This window comes from Nipponia nippon, unplaced genomic scaffold (assembly GCF_047370975.1).
Source record: "Nipponia nippon isolate SJK-2023a ecotype South Korea unplaced genomic scaffold, ASM4737097v1 scaffold_2, whole genome shotgun sequence".
NCBI classification, from domain to species: domain Eukaryota; kingdom Metazoa; phylum Chordata; class Aves; order Pelecaniformes; family Threskiornithidae; genus Nipponia; species Nipponia nippon.
In genome coordinates this window covers 106,179,898-106,201,015 of record NW_028262336.1, presented here as the reverse complement: position 1 = coordinate 106,201,015, position 21,118 = coordinate 106,179,898, and the positions used below count along the sequence as shown (strand labels likewise).

At 42.2% G+C, this 21,118-nt stretch overlaps 1 protein-coding gene across 2 annotated transcripts; it reads left to right on the top strand.

Annotated features, from left to right (window-relative positions):
- The first annotated feature begins 577 nt into the window (after positions 1 to 577).
- On the top strand, positions 578 to 14,591 carry RFC3 (replication factor C subunit 3). 2 transcript variants are annotated; one of them, XM_087758670.1, is made up of 9 exons: positions 578 to 1,672; positions 2,808 to 2,945; positions 5,192 to 5,259; positions 8,040 to 8,137; positions 9,667 to 9,848; positions 10,095 to 10,231; positions 10,362 to 10,460; positions 11,488 to 11,557; positions 13,258 to 14,591. In XM_087758670.1, the coding sequence occupies exons 1-9, from the start codon at positions 1,586 to 1,588 to the stop codon at positions 13,447 to 13,449; spliced, it is 1,071 nt and encodes a 356-aa protein (XP_087614796.1). In that variant the 5' UTR covers positions 578 to 1,585; the 3' UTR covers positions 13,450 to 14,591. The 2 variants fall into 2 exon arrangements, with proteins under 2 accessions (XP_087614796.1, XP_087614795.1); XM_087758669.1 differs by lacking the exon at positions 578 to 1,672 and adding an exon at positions 1,845 to 2,096.
- The last annotated feature ends 6,527 nt before the right edge of the window (positions 14,592 to 21,118 follow it).

The following is a 21,118-nucleotide window of genomic DNA, read 5'->3' as shown; positions in this document are numbered from 1 at the left end:
CACAAAATGTAAATTTAGAAAATGGCAGAGGAACAGGTCGCTCTGTGGTGCTGAGTAGAAGAAAGGGACTCGAAGGGTAAGCACTGGGCAGGACATTGCTGCTGCAGCTTTCACAGACTCCATCATGTACAAGGGCAATGCTGACAAAGCAGCCCAAGGTGAATTTGCTAATTCATGGCAATCCGCAAATAAAACTGATTCATGAGTGTCTGCAAGAGTAACGTAACTATTTCAGATAAACAGGTGACATGGCACTAACTGATGTGCTCTGTCTCTGCCCCCCGTAGGTGTATGTGATCTTTATGAGTAACTTGAATGTCTAGGTTAATGAAGCTATTACCTGCATTATGGCTTTCTGACTATGTGAAAAAATCTGAACACAGAGCTAATAAAATATCAAGTCACATAAACTTTTCATATATTTTTTTCCCCACAAATCATGTAAGTAAAAAATTTAGGCTGACACATTTTAGCCTATTCGTGTGTATACTCAGGTTTTATTACTTTAAGAAATTCTTCTACTTTCAAATAATATCATTTGCACATGATGCTTCTTTTATTAGGGCTATTACACAAAGAATCAAAATGAGAACTTCTCTATTATACACAGGGTCTGTATATACATATTCTGTATATACCTAAAGCCACACACACAGGTGGAGCTTGCAAATCCACAGTGTAATACATAGCTTATGGGCAACCCATTGATTCACACTGAGGCTGCGAGTCCGGGATGACACCAAGACAAAGAACCAGAGGACCACAGAGAACCGGCCTCTTCTCGCCGGCCACCTGTAGCGGTCAGGAGGCCGAAAGGACGCCGAGGCAGCCGGCGGCAGGCAGGGCGGGCAGGCCGCGCGTGCCGGAACGGATCTTTTCTGTCAGCCCCGTGCCGCTTCCCCCCCCCCTGCCCCCGGCGGCTCCCCCTCCGGCTGCCGGGGCGCTGGGCCACCCCCACGGGGCCTGGCCTCAGCCCGGGCCTAACAAGCCTCCCGCCGGCTCTGCCGCGGGAGCTCAGGCCGCACCGCTCGCACTGTCGCCAGCGTGCCCCCGGCGCCGCCGCCGCTCGCAGGAAGGACCCATCTACGATTTGTAAAAAAAAAATTAATGAGTTAAGACCAATAAAAATAATGAGTTTGCCACAGATAGCAAGGGAATCGCTGCCGTCAGCGGTCCCCGGCGCGGGTGCTCGCACTGCCCGGCGCTGCGGGGGCATCCCCGGCGCCATGAGCGGGTTTCACCGGCCCACACGCCCGCCCCGCACCCGCACAAGGACGCAAGACCCGCCACGGGCAGCCGTCAGTACGCCCAGTGGCAGTTACTGCCCCCGCGAGCACGAGCGTGAGCTTTGCAGCTTCACACGCAAAACCTGCCAGGGCATGGCGGGAAAACCTGTCATTTGCGAGGGGAAAACAAGACCCAAAGCCGGGCCGGGCCGGGGCTCACTGGAGGAGCCGCGGGGCGGGGCAGCAGCGCGCTTCCGCTCCCGCCGCGGAAGCTCGTCCCTCGGCGGCCGCCGTACCGGCCGCTCCTCCCGCCGTTGCGGACCGGGGCTGCGGCGGGCGGCGCGCGCTTTTGAACCGCCATGAGCCTGTGGGTGGACAAGTACCGGCCCGGCTCCCTCGGCAGGCTGGACTACCACCGCGAGCAGGCGGCGCAGCTCCGCAACCTGGTGAGGGGCTGCCCGGGGCCGCCGTGGTCTCCCGCCGTGGCGGCAGGGACCGCCTGAGGCGAGCCCGCCACCGGGCCCCTCTCCTCCCCGCAGCGGGGATCCTCCAGGAGTCGGGGTGCCGCGGCCCATAAGCTGCGTCTGGGGGTCTGCAGGGCGGGGGCTGGGGGCTTTCCCTCGGTGCAGGCCCTAGCCTTCGGAGGAGTTTCCCTGCCGGGCGCCGCCGGTGGGACAGTGGTCTGCTGGCATCGTGCCCCGCTCGGGAGCAGGGCCTGTACGCTAAGGAGAGGGCTGCGAGGAAATAGCTGGCTTGACTCTTTCAGGAGTGATGTGCTTCTGTGCCTCCGGCTGGTTTTGGCTGAGAGTGATCAGTATCTCTGGGAATAGGGCTTGCCTTGTTTACTTAAAGTTAGCTGGTGTTTTGAAGGTGAGCAGCTGGGAATAAAAGCCAGGACTATGTAATTACTTGGATGTTAAAGGACTGCTTCCCCTGCCAGATGTGCTGACTTCTCTTCACTAGACCGCTGGATTGATTCACTCTCTCAGTGTTTCTCTGACTGTTACATCTAACTAATGTAAATTCTGACTGTGGGGTTTGGTCAGATGTTCTCCAGGTCATGCTTTACAGCTTTTCAAGAAACGAACTCCTAACTTCATTTAAACACAGGTTATCTATTATTTGTTTGCCCAGATTCAAGGCTCACAAATGAAACAACAAAGTAATTATATATATGCATTTATATACATAATTCTATGTGTGTATATCTGCTTTAAACTTTGTTTTAATCCTTTTTACTGTGTGTTTATTGCAGCTGTCACTCTACCAACCCTGGAAAACATGTAAATGCTGGGGTGGTTTTTGTTGGTTTTTGGGTTTGCTTTCAGTTGTTTTTGGGTTTTTTTTTGAGGGGTGAGTTGTTTGGAGTTAAATGAGTTACATATGGTCTTCAGAAAAATACAACGTTATATAGAAAATGTTGCTGTGGGAAAGGAATTCAGCAATTCTAATTTTAGGTACTATGTTGTGACTGAGCTGGAAAAGTCACCCCATACAAACCTGGGTGAGCATGGAAGGATGAATACTCTTTTATAAGGAAAACATTGTTGTAGCTAACTAATCATGTTGCTTTGTGTTCAGGTTCAGTGTGGTGACTTTCCTCATCTGTTGGTGTATGGACCATCAGGAGCTGGAAAAAAGACAAGAATAATGTGTTTGTTAAGGGAATTATACGGTGCAGGAGTGGAAAAACTGAGGATTGAGCATCAGAGTATAACGGTAAAAAACATAAATCTCCCATCTGCTGTGAAGTAATGTGGATATTTATATACTGACATATTTCTATTGTGAGGCCTTTATATTTATTTGAGTTTTAAAAATAACTTTTTTTGCACTCAATATCTTCAAGCTCCTTTATGTAATTAATCACACTGGTTTGTTTACATTAACAAGTACTTTTGCCAGATGTTCTCCTTCCTTAGGTCTTCATTGGTGGGAGGATGTGGAGTTTTTTGTTGTTTTCTGTGGCTGGTTGGGTTTTTTTGGTTTTTTTATAGGTCAGTTTGGACAACAGCATATGTTGTAATAGGCTAGCTCTCAATTAGATGTCTGCTCACGGCTAGGATAAGTGCACTCTGCGCTGGGTTAAAAACTGACTGGATGGCCAAGCCCAGAGAGTTGTGGTGAATGGAGTCAAATCCAGTTGGCAGCCGGTCACAAGTGGTGTTCCCCAGGGCTCAGTGTTGGGGCTGGTACTGTTCAATATCTTCATTGATGATCTGGATGAGGGGATTGAGTGCCCCTCAGTAAGTTTGCAGACGACACCAAGTTGGGTGGAAGTGTCGATCTGCTGGACGTAGGAAGGCCCTACAGAGGGACCTGGACAGGCTGGATTGTTGGGCCAGGGCCAACTGTATGAGATTCAACAAGGCCAAGTGCCGGGTCCTGCACTTGGGTCACAACAACCCCATGCAACGCTACAGGCTTGGGGAGGAGTGGCTGGAGAGCTGCCCGGCAGAAAAGGACCTGGGGGTGTTGGTTGACAGCCGCCTGAACATGAGCCAGCAGTGTGCTCAGGTGGACGACAGGGCCAATGGCATCCTGGCTTGTACCAGAAATAGTGTGGCCAGCAGGACTACGGAAGTGATCGTCCCCCTGTACTCATCACTGGTGAGGCCGCACCTCGAGTACTGTGTTCAGTTTTGGGCCCCTCACTACAAGAAGGACATTGAGGTGCTGGAGCGTGTCCAGAGAAGGGCAATGAAGCTGGTGAAGGGTCTGGAGCACAAGTCTTGGGAGGAGCGGCTGAGGGAGCTGGGGTTGTTCAGCCTGGAGAAGAGAAGGCTGAGGGGAGACCTTATTGCTCTCTAGAACTCCCTGAAAGGAGGTTGTAGTGAGGTGGGGGTCGGTCTCTTCTCCCTAGTAACAAGTGATAGGACGAGAGGAAATGGCCTCAAGCTGCGCCAGGGGAAGTTTAGGTTGGGTATTAGGAGAAACTTCTTCACCGAAAGGGTGGTCAGGCATTGGAACAGGCTGCTCAGGGAAGTGGTTGAATCCCCATCCCTGGAGGTATTTAAAAGATGGGTAGACGTGGTGCTTGAAGACTCCGTTTAGTGGTGGACTTGGCAGTGCTAGGTTAATGGTTGGACTCGATGATCTTAAGTGTCTTTTCCAACCATAAAGATTCTATGATTCTATGTATAGTATTTCATTTGTCTGTAAAAATAACCTTTATTTTTAAAATTATTAGCACTGCTTTTTGCATATTTGCAAGTTTTAACTTGTTTTCTTATTTCTATAGTGACAGTTTCAGCATTAGCAGAAAAAAAACAAAACCAATTTAAATTCTATCTGCCTTGGTCTTAGGCATTTAATTGTTTATTATTAAAAGGTTATATTATCCATTCAAAATCCTTGTTATGGAAGGCTTAACCAGCAAGAGGTTATCAAGCTTTATTGATAAGTAGGTTATTTAATGCTTGCTTTTTAATTATCAGTAGTGGAACAAATATAATACTTGGACTGGATGATAGAAATATAGGATATATTTAACTGTTCAGACCCAAATTCAGCGGTGATATAAATACTAGTGTTTTCTTTAAACAAAGTGTAGACTTGAAATCCTTTGCCAAGAGGAGCAAACAGCTTCTTCAGGCTTGTCCAGAGGATTTCCCTCCAAAACTTTTCTTTGGAGGGACAAAGTATCACTTATTTTGAATAGCTGATTACAATAATAAGATTTCTTGTTACAAAACTCAGTAATTGGAGTACACAGTAAATGTACTATGTGTTGCTTTAATAGTCATTACTGTTATTATTAAACAGGCTGGATGATGTGTCAGTACTCCTCATTTGCAGGTGGGGTTGGGGGATAGGAGATGTATAAGTCTAGTGTCTCAGCAGTTCTTTGATCTCCGAAACTTCTGGTTTGCCTGTGACCTAGCCAGTTGTAATCTGCAAGATAAATTTTTGCATCAGATTTTTAGAACACTTTCTGAAATTTGATATGCTTACTTTCTACATAGGCACCTTCTAAAAAGAAAATTGAAATTAGCACCATCGCAAGTAATTATCATCTTGAAGTTAACCCAAGGTAAGTGTACAGTAAAAATGTCCCACTTCAAATATAAGCTGCTGGTCATATTGCAAGTGCTTTCAACTTGGGTATATAAGGGCCTGATTGCCCAATTTATTGCCTGAGCAAATTAGATAATGGTTTATGGGTTTGGACTGCAAATGGGAGCAGGGAGAGGATTTTTAATTGAACAGCTCTAAATGAACAAAAATTTGGATTGCTGTATACTGAAGTCAGTAATGTTCTGCTTAACTAGCCACATAAGCATGCTGCTGTTGAGGACTGGGTAACAAACAATTCTGGGTTTGTAGACTTAACTGTTTAAGTTGAAATTGAGAACTTTTATTGGAACCAACATCCCCATATTGTTAGTTCTCTCACAAATACAAAAATAAAGTGATTTGAAAGTAAGCGAGGCTTACCCAGTAACTCTTAAAATAAAGAGTTTAGAGCACAGGAAAGAACAACACCAGAAAATACTGGGAATCCTGTCATGAGCGAGGTCAGATGTTGATTTAAATGACAGAAGCTATAATGGTGTACTGTATGTCTTCTTTGACAGTTGTGAAATTGCTGGTGATAGTTCACTGACCCAAAGTAAATACTTCTGTTTACCTGAAACCCTTTAATGTTACTTTAAATCACATGAGAGTAAATGTCGTTGTGCACTGGGAGGCTTTGGTTATGTTGGCTTTGTTGTCTGGGTTGCAATTATAAGACAGTGTGTATCCTGAAGTAACTTTTAGCTTTGTGCTTATTGCTAAACCTTTTCTCATGTTGGTCTGCATTTTAGAAGCTATTCTTATGTACCATGTCTCCTTTAAAAGCTAGTTCTGCAGCTAATCTCTGTGTATTGATTAGTGAATATATGCTGAAATTCTAATACAGACCTAAATAATTAAAGCTGAGACTTTTATTGGTAATTAGCTGTTTGAATATGTCATTTTGGTGATATAAAATGTCTGACCATTCAGTCTTCTGCTCTGATAACCTAGTACTACTAATACTTCTTCTGTTACTCTCCATAGAGTATTTTTAGCTCGAAACATATAAAATAATTGTAGTTTACTTAAAATACAAAAAATGTGGAAGCGTAGAACTGCTGTATTGGCTATTGTGTGTAATAGTAGTGCTGAGTTTTGATTAAGAATTAATAATATTGTTTCACAGGCTTTAAGCGATCAAGCAATTGTCATGTTTATGTCTGACCAGACAGTGAACCTGCGTGTGCTGTGCTATAGTCTGTGAAGTTTGATTGAATTATAATACTGTGAAATTATGTTGTGCATCTTGAGTAACATGGAACATGATAAACGGCTAACAGGGAAAGGAAATCAACTTCTGGGAATGATTCTGCAGACATTGAATTTGTTGTGGAACTTTATTAGACAGAGCGGTTCTTTTTCCTCCAAAAGGAGGATATTGTCTGAATTCCAAAGCGTTGTCTGCTGGTCACTTGACTAGCTCGGGTAGATGCTTTAAAATGGGTAAGTGGGTAATTAAAGAATAAGGAACAAGAAGAATTAAACATTTGTGTGGTAATTGCCTTTGTTCATTGTTTTCCTGGAGTGTTTGGTGTGGTCACGTATTATCAAAGATAATCTTTCACCATGAAATTATAACTCTGGATTCTCTGTTACTGCAGAGAATAATTTGTCTTTAAATGTTAGGAAACTATTTTAATCACTTTCCATTTCCAAAAACTGGCCTAGCTCATAAGTAGAACTGGCTTGTTTAATTTTCCTTTTTGTGTTTTTGTGCTGTAATCACAGGTCTGCTCCCTTGCTGAAGGACAGATCTCTGCAGTGAAAGTCAGTGTAGCCTATTCAGCAGATTGTGAACGGTTGAGCTAATATGCTTCTGTACATTTGGCTGCCTTCTCTTTGGCAAGAATGGGGAAGGTCTGGTTGAGTGGTGACTAGAACAGGACAGACAAACGCCTTTTTCGTTTGCTTGCCAGTGAAATATTGCAGAACTACTGCTGCCTCTGTGAAGGCAATAGTCTGAGGATGCTAAAGAGTGTGGGGTTTTTCCCTTCTTTTTCTTCGCTTTTTAAGTAATCTAGCTTGCAAGGCAGTCCCCAGTGGTTGTCAAATCTGAGTTAAGCTAGCTGAGCTACTGACCTGGGGACTGAGAAGGCTGTGCAGTGCTACTCTAGGGGATAGCAAGGAGAAGAGGCAGGAAGGAAATCTAGTATTTCCTCATGTTTTCCTGCCTTCTAAGAGGAAAAAAGTTAACCATTTGTGCTGTAATAGTATCCAAGTATCACTCTTTTACTAGTAGCTCTTTAACTTCACTATGTCTGCCATTCAAGTTTACATTAAGCTATAGGTTGTTTGTAGTACGACATCTAATTTTCAGGGGGAAAAAACCCTATGCATTTACATCAATCCTTTCAGTCAGGCATCCTATTAAGTGGTTAGGCTTAATTTTTCTTCCCATAATGGGTAAAAATGTTCACATTACATGTCTTTGCCCAAATCGCAAGTAACAAAAGTTTAGATTTCTCATACCAGAAAAACAAGTTCCATTTTAAAGAGTTAATTAAACATTTGACAACGGTTTCACTACTTCCTGATACAGTGCTATTAATCCAGCTGTGCCTGCGTAAGCTTTGGGTTGTTTTTATTATTGGGAAGGTAACTTTCAACAAAATAGCTTAACTCTAACCTTAAGAGCTTCTGAATTCTTTTGGCATTCTTGTTTAGTCAGTTGACCAAGGGGCTGCTTAGGAGGATGTATTTTATATGCAGTATAAAGTTGTTTTAAAACAAGTTTTATTCAAACTCCTGGTACAGTGATGCAGGGAACAATGACCGTGTAGTAATTCAGGAACTCTTGAAGACAGTAGCACAATCCCAGCAGCTTGAGACAAGTACTCAACGAGATTTTAAAGGTGAGTAAAACAGTTAAAACCAGTCGAAGTGCTTTTTAAACTTGTTTTTCAGATATTCTGGCTGACTGTTTTGTTTGTACCTGTATATCGCATGAGGGCACACATGAACCTTTCCCAAATTAAACCTCCCATTTTTCTTCCACTGTGGAAATATCTTCAGTGGTTAAATACTCAGAATGAGGTTCTCTTTTGCTGGTTTCTTAGGAGGGCAGGGTGTAGTTGAATGACTGTGGCTGGGCTGGGATTCTTGCTGTCTTTTTCCTGAGTCTACCATTGAAATGCACTGTAACTTAGTTTAATGATCTACAGTAGTAGTTGAGCTATGAGCTAGTGAGGCTCAATATTGAGTTGAGGGGCACCGTTGTGGCAAACGGTGCTGTGTAAGTTAGGAGTTAGCTGCTTATTTGTAGCGTTTTGGGGGATGAGCTATCTTAGGGAGAAAGTTTAGAAGCATTTTATCTATAGTGTACAGAAGGACTCTGGGTAAGAAAATGAAGAAGGCTTTCATTGAGTTTTCCAAGACACATGTTGCTACAACTAGCTTGTTTTTCCTCCCCATGACTAAATGAAAGCAAAATCAGAACTATAAAATGAGAGGTCGAAGGAGAGAGGAAATCTTGACAGATAGAGTAGAGGAGAAATTAGTTGAAAACGGTCATGGATTTAGAACTTTGTCTCATTTTCCTCACTGTTCTCAGGAAATACTATATTTCACCTAAACTGCTAGACACTGACTGGCTCTACCAGTTATTGGCATATATATCCTTACAGCTGCAGTCATACCATGCACCTCAAAGTATCTGGTAAGCTGGCTGGTTTCCTCAGGCTGCATATATGACCAGAAGAGAAATGGGGGAAGAGTAATGGGCTGACTTGTTCCTCCAGGTTGTTTTCACTGGACCATTCAGGGTACTGAAATGAGACATCTATGAGTTGCCTATGGAGGAACCTGCAGAAGGCAGCTGGTCAGGTTAGCTCCTTCATATTAGGTGTCTCCTGGTTGTTCTGAAGAATTTTTTAAATACTTTTTTTTTATTCTTTAATAGACCACAGAAAGTCGCTGCAGCTACAATAAGACAGCTTTCTATTACTTCTTTGTTAAGTTAAGACATTGGCTTTTAAATATAAAATGTATTGAGGGGAGTCTTCAAGAAATTTTTGCTTTTTGATATGTCCTTACGGCATAAATTCTTTTGCATTTCTTAAAAATTCCTTTAAAAAGTTACTGTACTGATTATCAAAGTGAAAGCTTCTACACCTACCTGGATTATTTCTTGGCACTGAAGCGTTGCAGGCCCTACTCTGAAGAAATTGACATTCCAGGGCATGAATACAGGGTGTGAAGAAGATTATACAGTCAAAAAAGCATGCAGGTTGTCTTAATCTTTATTTTCCTGCCTGTGGAACCATGCTGCCTTTTTCTGCTTGTATCATTTATTTTGGTATTATCGCTTGTGTGTCAGAGTACTCATTTTCTTAGAAAGATCTGGTACTAATAAAAAAACCCACTATTTTTAATCCTTTTTCAGTGGTGCTGTTAACGGAAGTTGACAAACTCACTAAAGACGCTCAGCATGCTTTGCGAAGAACAATGGAGAAGTACATGGCGACCTGCAGGTTGATCCTGTGCTGCAACTCCATGTCAAAAGTTATAGGACCTATTCAAAGCAGATGCCTGGCTGTACGAGTGCCTGCTCCCAGCATTGAAGATGTATGTTGAAACAGAAGCAAAAATAAGATACTTAAAACTTCTTACTAGATAAGTTCTTGCTGCGGACTTATGAAATATTTTACTTCCACAAAGTGACCTAGTTTTTCTCTGTGGTGGGTGACTTGTCGAGCATGTGTTATGAAAGACTGGTCCATCTCTGGTCTAGAAATGTTTCAAACAGGAGAATCTGTAGGTGCTAAACTGTTTGCTAAGTGTTGCGCTACCTGCTATCTGTTTCCCGCCTAGATCTGCCATGTCTTGTCCAGTGTGTGTAAGAAAGAAGGCCTGACTCTTCCTCAGGAACTGGCTCAAAGGCTTGCAGAGAAATCTGGCAGGAATCTTCGGAAAGCATTACTTATGTGTGAGTCCTGCAGAGTACAACAGTAAGTCACTGCTAAAAATTAATGTAAACTATACTCTCAGACACATAAATGAACTTATTTCTGAGGCCCTGTTAGAGTAGGTGACAGTTTGCTTTGATTTTAATTTTTTAAAAATATTTCTATTACATAGGTATCCCTTTACTGCTGATCAAGACATTCCTGAGATGGACTGGGAAGTTTATTTGAGAGAAACTGCAAATGCTATTGTTGGTCAACAGACACCACAAAGGTAGGTGAATACACTTGCTTGTAGCTGTAAATTATGTTTTTGGTGTACTCTTGAACCTAAAAAAAAGGTTATCTTTAAAAATGTGGCATCTTTACTTTGGTTATATGTAATTTTCTTGCATTTCTACTGGAGCTGGTACTTTGCAGCCAGAGGAAGTGAGCTTTAAAATTACCAGAGGAGGCTGAATGAGCTTCAGGAACTAAAACAATTGTTGGTTTTCTCTGTTGAAGCTTTGTAATCAAAAGTGAGCCTAAGCTTACTTGCATGTTGTGCTGTCTTTTTTTTTTTGGGGTGGTGTGGTGTTGGGGTTTTTTTTTTTGTTTGTTTTATTTAAGGCTTCTGTTTCACCATCTTTAGCATAACACACCTTTGTAAAAGAACTGGCAATATGAAATCATTGCTTTTTTAAAGCACATTAGGAGATGCCCCCTTTATCCATCTTGATGTCATATACACAGCCTGATCCTTTTAGTCTGTTCCATATATTACATGAGATGTCACTTAAAGTCTTGTATTTAATTTAAATGCTTGTAGCCTCTGATCTCCCGATATCAAAACCTGAGAATTGATAACTGTCACTTTCTGCCACCTAATCATTTTACCCCCTCTTGTAAACAGTGAAGATGGAAAAAGAGTGTAAACAAATCTAGTGAGAAGACACCACAAAACTGATAAGATCCACAAATCTTAAGCATGAATAATAATAATTTAGATATGAAGAGGAGTTAAAGGGAGACAAGCCTGAGACAAATTCTAATGGCCGTGTAGCTTCTGATTAACTGAGACCATTGTAACTAGAGTACATGTAACTTATTTTACTGTTTTGAATAAAAGGTGATACATAGCATTTGAATTGAAACTGACTGACTTGTACAATGCTTTTGAATTTAAAATAACACACAAAACCAAAACAAAAACGTTGCTTGGGTTGACTTTTTCTTTCCTGCAGCACATTTCACAAATAGTGAAAACACATTAGTATGCTTTGGGGACATACTTCTGATATTTTGTGGTGTCTTTCCAACAGGCTTTTAGAGGTTCGTGGACGGCTTTATGAACTACTGACACACTGCATTCCTCCTGAGATTATAATGAAGGTAATTGAGCTATCTAGCTCTTAATGTGTTATAAATATTAACGATATGACAGTTTCAGTTTGAGTTTAAAAAAAAACAAACCACACCAAAACATCACAAATTATCCAAATATTGATGAAAAGCTCTGTCCTTTCCAAATAAACATCAGTGACCGAAAGATACGTTTCTCTTTTGTTTCTTTCCACTGGAGTAACCAAAATAGTCCAGGTTATTGCTCTGAAGCAGTAATCAAAGACTGTGTTCCTGCAAACACCGATACATAGCATTCACTTCTCATGATCCTTAGTTGATTAATACTAGACCATTTAATTAGGTTCATGTCTGAATGTATTTAGGTGATGGTTTTGAGTTGTGTAGATTTTGGGGGCAGGAAGATTCTGTTCTCTAGTTTGGAAAATGTAAGCGTCTAGTTTATTTTTTGTTGCAGACTTCCTTGTTCACACCTCTGTCGAATGGTTTACTAAAACTTGTTCTGTGATCACAGTACAGCAGCATCATAGCTGAGTAAAAACAAAGGAGGACATGCTTTGTCCCCCTGAAGACTTCTCAGGCTGGTTTCTGTATTGAAGCGTAGACATATTTTATGGGCTAATTTTGATATGGTTTGTTTTCTTTTGTAAAAGTTTTGTTGTTATAAGTTCAGTATTTGCTATGTCCTGGTGGGGAGGTTTGCTGAAGGATGCTAGACCAGCAGGTCTCTTCAAAGACAGGAGTCATCTTGGGAGAAAAAAAGCAAATGGGATATGCATGTTTTTATTTTAGGCAGGATGAAAGGATGCTGAAGACGACTACAGCAGAACAAAGATTAAAGCTAATGTTTGCAACTCACCCTAGGTGGACTTTGCTATCAGATGTAATTCCAAGATAATAAATTCCTTTTCACATTAACTGCTTTCTGTTTTCTGACAGTTTTTGTAGTTAGACGTTTCTTTTAACCTTCCTTTCTGATGGGAGGTTAGTGGATCCTGCATTGCCCTGTTTGAGGACTGTTGTTGTCAGACCAAAGGTGGATGTTCTCTACCTGCTCCCTCTTCATAAACTTGAAATAGTCTAGAGATACTTCTCACTTAATCCTGACAATTTTAATAGAGGTGGATTTGCAATTATTTTATTGCTGTCTCGGATCTAAAGTAATGCATTTTTGGGTTTTGTAATGACTGAAGTATTGTTATAAAGTATCTTGTGTGTGTCTACACATACATATGTACATAAATATAAACAGATATACTTAAAATTTAAGTAAGCCCTTTCCTTATTATTTATTAATGTTGTTTCTCTTTGTGCTCAATGCTGTTGAGATAGCAAGTGTATTAAAATCACTTACTTCCTATCTTGGTAAAAATTCTCCGCAGGGCCATATGCCTGCATGCAGTAGAGGTTATAGTATTTGGAGATGAGGTTAATTTATTTTCTTTGTTAAGGTATACGTAGTTCCAATACATGATTCTTCCATCTAAGAACACAATAGGTAACATCTATATTGACATGAGAAATTTATCTTGAAAGAAGGTTCTGAAAAGACATGGTTCCATGAATCTAGTTCTGTCAGATAGGTGGTGTAATGAATCTTGAATACCTTTTCTGTTAGATTCATGAGTGAACTGTTGGTCATAGCTTGGCTATTTTCAGAGAAATGAGGTTATCCTCTTAACAAAAAACATATAATTTTTCAAGTACTGTCCTGTTTTTTCCCCTTTTAGGGCCTCCTGACGGAACTTCTAAATAACTGTGATGGACAACTGAAAGGAGAAGTTGCACAGATGGCGGCCTTCTATGAACACCGCTTGCAACTGGGCAGTAAAGCCATTTATCATCTGGAAGCATTTGTAGCAAAGTTTATGGCAATTTACAAGAAGTTTATGGAGGATGGACTAGATGACATGATGTTCTAACTCTGATGCCCAAAGTCATACACAGAATGTTGCGTCGTGATGCCAGTAATGTTGCAAATGTCTGCTTGTCCATGCTTGATTATATGTGGGTCTAGTTCAAAGTCAAATATTTTATTTTTCTGTTAATATAAACCACAGTGAACTAAAGAACAATGTTCAGTTTTAGAAATCAGATGGATTGTTTGACAGCCACAAATCCATCTTTAGATCCATATAAAATACATTAACCTTTCAGAAAGACAACAAGTTGCCTTGGAAGATATATAAGATCATAGTCGCTTTGCAGTATTTGTAAGCTGACATTAAAAAGAGAGAACATGGATGCTGCATGCTTGCTTTTTGATTGTTCATGGGCAAGGCTGTAAGCAAAAGATATTTTTTCCATGTTGTGTTAAGTTCCAGTTTGAGCATGTATGTTCTGCCTACTGATTTAGATATCTTGCTGTTTGTCTGGCTTCTTTTATTTTAGCCACACTGTTTTCTGTGGTGTGCTGACACAGAATGTTTTCTGACTCGTTTGCAAGCAGTTGCATTGAAATTGTGGCTGAGCAATGCTTTTGTGTTGCTTGTAAATCAGTTTGACAACATGGAACGTTTTGTTTAGAAGGAATATACCTATATAAAGCCAGGCCACTCACTGGCTGACACTTTCAACATGTATAATACTGTTCAGGTAAAGATTATTCCTTTGACTGGTTTAATCAAGGGTAAGGTTTCAACTTTTAACAAATATTCTTTCACCTATTAAAACAATATGTGACATTTTTAAAATGGCAAAATAAATTGTAAAAAATATGAACAACAAATGACATGCTGAATTAGTGTTTTACGCTGTCTGTGCCTACCTAGGTACGTGCATTCATTTGCTTTGATGTAGACTGTCTTTCAGGAAGGTGGCATACACCCCCCACAGTAAGACTAAAGGGAGCTACTGAAGCTTAAAAAAACAACCCCACAAAATAATAAAAACCCCAGCCAATGCCACCTATGCCGCTTCATGCCGCAAGTCTTTCACACGTCGTGCATATGTGCTGTGGTACCCTGAAAATGACTGAATTAATGCCCTTTGTTACTTTACTCTGCTAACTTAGGCTATTACTAGATAGTATTTAAAAATAAAGTGAACTAAATACTGTTTCTCATCCCTGCCTTTTTTTTTTTTTTTTTTTTTTCTTTTTTTCAGCAGGGAAGGGTTAATATTTGGGCATTTTTGTGTCAGAGCTAGTTCTGCATAATGGCAGTTTTTTGGAAGCTAGGGCCCTCCCTCTAGTAATCGATAAAGAAAGAGTCTCACTAGTTATTACTAACTCTGTCATCTCCTTTAAAATGAACAAAAGGCAGCATTAATCCCTGAAGAGGCAGTGTCACTGCTGTTCTCAGGAACTTGACCATCCCATGTGTGGTGTGAATTCACGGCTTGCCTTCAGCTTCATTCTCAGCAAGACGGTGCTGGCCCGCTTCATGCTCAGCTGGTCTCCTCGAAACTGAGGAAGTCTAGAAGATGGAATTTTTTTTCTTCCATCTGCTCTTGTCACCCAAATCCACAGTGCTGGTAGCTTGTCACAGTGTGAGTGTCTGACTGTCAGAGATCCTAGAAAACCATTAAATTAGTCAGTGATAGTGGAAATGAGTACTTAAATCCGTTACAAAGAAGAGCACAAGAACGGCAGAGGGGGCATAATTACTGCACCTACAACTTGCCCGCTCTTTCAGGAGCCTAGTCTTATCTTTAGAAGCTGAACAAACTTTATCATTTGCCTACTACAAGTATAACGTGCGATGAAGCAAAAGTGTGACTTTAAAAGATGATGAAACACTTTCCCCTGCCCCAAAAAAAAGCCAACCCCAAAAACTAAGGTGGGAGAAGAGGAGTGTGTGTAGGGATTTGTGAAATACAGCTGAAATGCACGGGGGCAGCGTTGCTGCAGAGGGTGGAGAGGCAGGAGCTGGATCGCAGGTTTGTCAGTTGGAGGAGGCAGAGGAGCAGCTTGCTGTTTGTTTCACAAGATCTCAGCAGCTTTGTCTAGGAGACTGAAACCCCAACGTAAATCTCGCTGCAGGTGTTCCTGCTGCCTCTTCTTGAAGTTTCATTTTTATCATTTTCTACCTGGGATAAATCAAGAGTAGTCAAGGATGGGAAAATGGGATAATGATTAGGGATCGCTGACGAAGGAAGTGGCTATCACTGTTCCCGAAAGCCAGCATTTCCCCCTGCCGATCCTGCTTTGTCTTCCACAGTCTAGAATGCACAAGTTTAAACACATGGGCGCAGTATCTCATAAGTCTCTGCACACATTTTTCCTTCCTACAGTAATTTTTAAGGCAATTTTGCCTTAGTATCCATAACAAGCTCCCCAGGGAAGTGGTCACAGCACCAAGCCTGTTGGAGTTCAAGGAGCATCTGGATGATGCTTAGTTGTATGGTTTAGTTTTAGGTAGTCCTGCAAGGAGCAGGGAGTTGGGGTTGATGACCCTCATGGGTTCCTTCCGACCTGAGATATTCTAAGATAATGATCAGTAAGTGGTGTGCTTTTTTGGGAACATCTTAAGAAGCTGCTAGCCACCTTGGGTGCTGCTTCCCCTCCCTTTTGGGTAGCTGTAGCGCTTGCTTAGAAACAATGTGGTGCAGAACTGAGTTCCTGGGCTGCGCTGGAGGAAAAGGGGACCAGTAACACCCGTCCCTCATGCTGTGCACTGACAAATGGGGCTGATGAGAATGTGTGAGCAGGTGGCTGTCAGAAACAAAAAGGAGTTTTCTGCATTTTTTTCGTCTCCTGAGACTACCGTGTAACCTTTTTAACAGAAAAGCAGAACCTTAGCCTGGTAAGCAAGGGTCTCCCGGGGTGGGCACAGCTGCCTCCGCAGCCTGCATGCATGCAGCCCAGCGACAGTGCTGCGCTGGACCTGCGCTGAGCGCTGCCCGCCTGCTTCACAGAGCAAGTGGGAGAGGCAGCGCAGGCAGACTTCTAAACACTGAATAGCACAGGACCAACCTCTAGGTGATCCATTTCTTCAGCTGATTTAATCTTTTGAGACCTGCTTAGAATTGCTTCTGAATTGCATGCTGAGAGGATTACCCTGGCTTTCATCCAGCGTCACCTCCTGCTAGTTCCAAATGAAAACTCCAAGCTGCTCCCACCCAGGTAGGACTTAAGCACTGAACAAGTCTAAGAGGTTGCAGAGCAGTCAGCTTCATGCTAGCACAGAAAGCCAGAGGTGAAACTGATTTTAAAAAAATGATCAAGAAACTAACAGCAGCAAGTACTTTAGTTAAAACTTTCTCTGCTCTGCAAAGATCAGCTGTGCAAAGAGCGAGTGGTGCATTCAGACTTTATTCCCCATTTCTGAAGTCCAAGTGTTAACTCCTGTGGGAAACATTTTTAAAATCACATTATTTTTAGACATCCATGGTAAACAACTCTATTTGAGCATTAATCATAATAAACATATTGTCTGATTGGAAGACGGATTTTTAAAATGTATTTTGTTAAATAAATTCATATGAGCAAAGCTGACATGAGGAATGTCCCCTTCTTTACCAAAGAAGTACACTGCGTATTGCAGGCTAGAAGGTAAGGTAGATAAGAGAAGAGTTCATTATCACAAATTTTCCTTCCAGTGCAGGGAATTCAAGATTATTACAGTTCATTGCTATAAAATAATAGCTGCAATTTGTCTTGTTGGAAAGAGCTCTGGTATGCCTGAGCAGCCTTTAATCCTTCTTACTTAACATTTTATGCCTGTGCTAACAATTAGTGCTGTAAGAATTTGTTGCACTGGATTTCAATCAATGACCCAAACCAAAACCCAGAGTTGTAGTCTGCTAAACAAAAGTTGTCTTAACGTGACAGTGAAGTATGCTTCTTGTTCCTGAAGGCCGACATGCTTCTCTTGATCTTGCTCATAGGGAGGAAAGGAATGTAAAAACGTAAGCACGCAAAAGGAATTAACCTCTATTGTCGAATGTGCCCTGCAGGCTAATCAATAGTACGTCGCGCAAGTTGCACGTCAGGAATTAGCTGCACATCACAAAATGACCAAGATGGAAAGAGTTTGCCATTAACTTCAAAACATTGAGGAATTGACTCAGAATTTTCTCTGTCATCAAAATTGAAATTATTTTCTGTTCAAATTAGGACAACTGGGGCCTAAACCAGTATTTTTTTTTTTTTAAAGCAGTGGTTGCTTTGCTTGTCTGAAAAACAAGCCTATTAGCAGTCAAACATTACCATAACAGATTTTCTTCTACAGTTGTGCACAATGTGTGTGCTGAACTTCTGGAAGAAATTGTATACTCTGCTTCAGCAGTCCCTGAGCTAGTAAATATTGTCCCAGTCATTTGTTAGGTGGTATTTCAGTGGGGACAGCATCTCTTAAATAGGAGTGAGACATAAGATAATACAAGCAGAAGGAGCCTGAAGCATGCAACTTAATCACTGACACCACTGGCCCACCTGCATTTCTCCTAGCAGAGGTGCTGGGGCACCCATCACCACCTCTGTCCTGACACCTTGGAGCTGATCTTCAGCCCTGTCCTAAGAAATGGAGTAAGTGTTGGTCTTTCACCATAGAGCCTGTCTTAGGAACAAGATGCTGTGAGATGTCATCTAAAATGCTGGGCAACAGCTAAGGTTGCTGTTCTCTGCTTCCCTGCAGTAACACAGTGGTGGAAGCGTCCTTGCTGCCACACCACGGTCCTCTATCAAAATCAGTCCTGGTCCAGTAGCAATGCGTGTGGGTGGCTCGGCAAGACAGGATTACCTGCAGCTTGGAGGAATGTCTGTTTTGCTGTGTCAAGGGAAACCTCTGCCATTGATACAATGAGGTACTTTATCAGAAATATGTCTCCGATAGTCCTTTAAGTGACGTTCAGCTCTTAATCAAAATTAAAACTTCTTAGTCCCAAGGAAGTCCTGCAGTTACTTTTAAATCTTTCTCAGGGACCAGCTCACAGAATTTAGTCAATCACTGTTACTATTTTTCTACAGACCTCTCAGTTTTATTCCCAAAGTAGTTTCATGCCATAATAACTGCTGGAGTGCAGGTTCCTAGCTCCACCTTGTGCGTGCTGTCTTCTGCCCAGGGTCTCTTCAAACCACATCCGAGCTGCCCTTGAGATTTCTCCTCCTCTTCAGGTCCCCTTCTCACCTGATTTGCAAAGAAGGCTGAAATATCTGAAATTCATAAGTGGCTGGAGACAGGCAGAGAAAGTCAGCAACCAGAAACACGAAGACAAGGCAGGGGGTGGCTTTAGACACTTGAAGTACAGCTGCAAGGGAGATGCCTCTCTGCTTGGGACCCATCTACCTAGGCAGGGATTTACAAATATTCCTCGTAGAAGGTGAGCAAGGCTCATGCTTTTCCAAAGGGTGGAGTAGAGCTCCATAGCGCAAAGCTGGAGCACTCAGCCAGAAGTGGGAGACCTGGATTCTGCACTTGCTCCATCTAAAGAGATTTAAACTAGGGTGATTCATTTTGTTTCTAATTAATAGGTTTATTTTAATATTAGTTATTCATGCATGTTACTGTTACCTAGCAGTGCATTTAGGAGGGAAGTTAGAGGTTAAAAATAGCTGTTAAAATTCTGCCTCATCCACGATGGAAATAATTTCTATTGTGTATCAGTGGCTGATCTGTTTGATGGTGTCTCTGCCTGTCCCACCCAACCGTTCATTTGAAACCCCTGCAAGATTCACTGAATCAGTGGTCTGAAGAGCTGCATTTGAGGGAAATGGGAACACTGGAATCTCTTAAAATAGCAGTAAAAGGGCAAATTGACTGTAATTTCTGAAAATGATGGTCAGTGAATTAGTTGCTGCCTAATATTTGTAATGCAAATCCAGCTCACTCACCTGCCTTCCCCATCGGCCCATGGGGCTGGCAGGGCTCAGGAGGGGGCAACTCCACCTCTCTTTCTTTGATGCGGTCCACTGCAGCCAAGGTTCATGGGCTAGAAGAACAACAAGCAAAAGAGCCTGGTTTGGTGCATGAGAAGGCACTGAGGAGGGGAGGATTCCTAGGATACGTCTGTGCCCAAGAATAGAAAAAGAAAAGGCAATTTCTACATGTTTCCCTGCCCTAAAATATGGGATCTTCATGTAGCCCCAGTACTTCTCCTCCTCCCCGAAGCTCCAGGTTGCTGTATCCATCCAACTGCCCTGCTTTACAGCCATCAATGCCCAGGTCCTCCTGCCTGGCACAGTCAATGCTTCCCAACCCAGAGCTGCTGTCTTCTATTCCCCAGTGTCCCAGAGCTCCTTTTTCCATGAGGACACCCCAAATTCAATAGCTGTAATCCCCCAACCAGTCTTAAATCTTCCCACTCTCAAACTTCCTTACACCTCCTTTTCTGCCAGTCTGGCACCAGAATTGCCCCTTTTTACCCCCAGGCCCCAGCATGTACCTGTTCTCCAGTCTCTTTGGCTGTGGCCAGCAAGCCTTGCCCAGGATAACAGTTCCTCAGTAAGTTTTCCTGTGAAAGATGAGGTCAGCCTCTTGCCTCTGGTGCTTTAGGTTGGAAGGGACCTTTGGAGGTTGTCTTGTCCAACCCTCTGCTCCCAGCAGGTCCAGCCACACCAGGTTGCTCAGCCCTCAATGGCTGAGGTTTCAGTATCTCCAAGGATAGAGAATCCACCACCCCTCTGGGAAGCCCATTTCACTGCCCTCACAGGGAAAACCTTTTTCTAATTTTCTAATTTCTAAAAATTTCATATTGGAACCTTCCTTTATACATTTGAGCTCGGTCAGGAGATCCCCACTCAGCTGTGTTGGCCTTCTGCCACATCTGCTCAAATTTCTGCACGTGAAATGAATGTTCCTGTGCTTGGAAGAGGTTGTGCTCCAACATGTAGTAGGTCAGCAGGGTGCAGCAGAAGACATTTTCAATTTTAATTTACAAAGCTGTGTAGAGATACCTGAATATAGGGGTGAAGGGAAAGTGCTGGTGGAAAAAAAAAGCTGCTGGGCTTTATCAGTATTTTACTAGCCAGACTGGTTTTGTGGAAGGTGCCTTTTCTGTTCACATTCCCGTAAAGGCTCTATAGCAACTCTGGCCTATCTTACTGTTAAAATACCTTTCTTGTTTGTTGTGTTTTTTTTTTTTTTTTTTTTTTTTTTTAAATCTCTTTTCAAGCATCTGTATACAGTTAGAAAGTGCAGAGTTTGGGTATGGGGCAATTGAAGACCGAGAGGTGGAGACCTGCTGTCCTGTTCCCTCTCTTGGCTGACCCTGTGTTTCCACAAAAATTTTTTCTTGCTTTTGCCTAGGACAATTTACTTTGCTGTATTAAATGCGATGCTTTTAGTTGGAAGTCTGTGACAGCCAGTGAATGGCACAGTTTCACTACAGCTAAATGTTGCCAATGTGGGCTTTCACTGCAAGCAAGCTGGTGTTCTTTTTTAAACTTGCAATAGTATGTTCATGTGAAATGATTTGTTGTGCCAAAATTATGAAGGCGACACTTAGCACAGTCCTGGGCACAATGAGATCTGAAAGGCAAGCTAGTAAAGCACACATTTTGAGGAATCCATGGAATATTTTCTGTGCTTTTTACCACTTGGAATCCTTCTGCAAAGTGTTGTATTCAGTCTTGAGTGAGAAGGAAAGAAAGGAAATCAGGAGCCCCATCAAAGAGAAGAAAGAAGTCAGAATGACAAAGCAGACAAGGAC

What these genes read in the sequence shown, in the direction of transcription:
- RFC3 (XM_087758669.1), top strand. Translation starts at nt 1,998, where the DNA reads ATGTGCTTCTGTGCCTCCGGCTGGTTTTGGCTGAGAGTGATCAGTATC. An exon ending in TTGAGCATCAGAGTATAACG is followed by an intron (nt 2,946 to 5,191) that starts GTAAAAAACATA and finishes CTTTCTACATAG; the next exon opens with GCACCTTCTAAAAAGAAAAT. An exon ending in GGTCAACAGACACCACAAAG is followed by an intron (nt 10,461 to 11,487) that starts GTAGGTGAATAC and finishes TCTTTCCAACAG; the next exon opens with GCTTTTAGAGGTTCGTGGAC.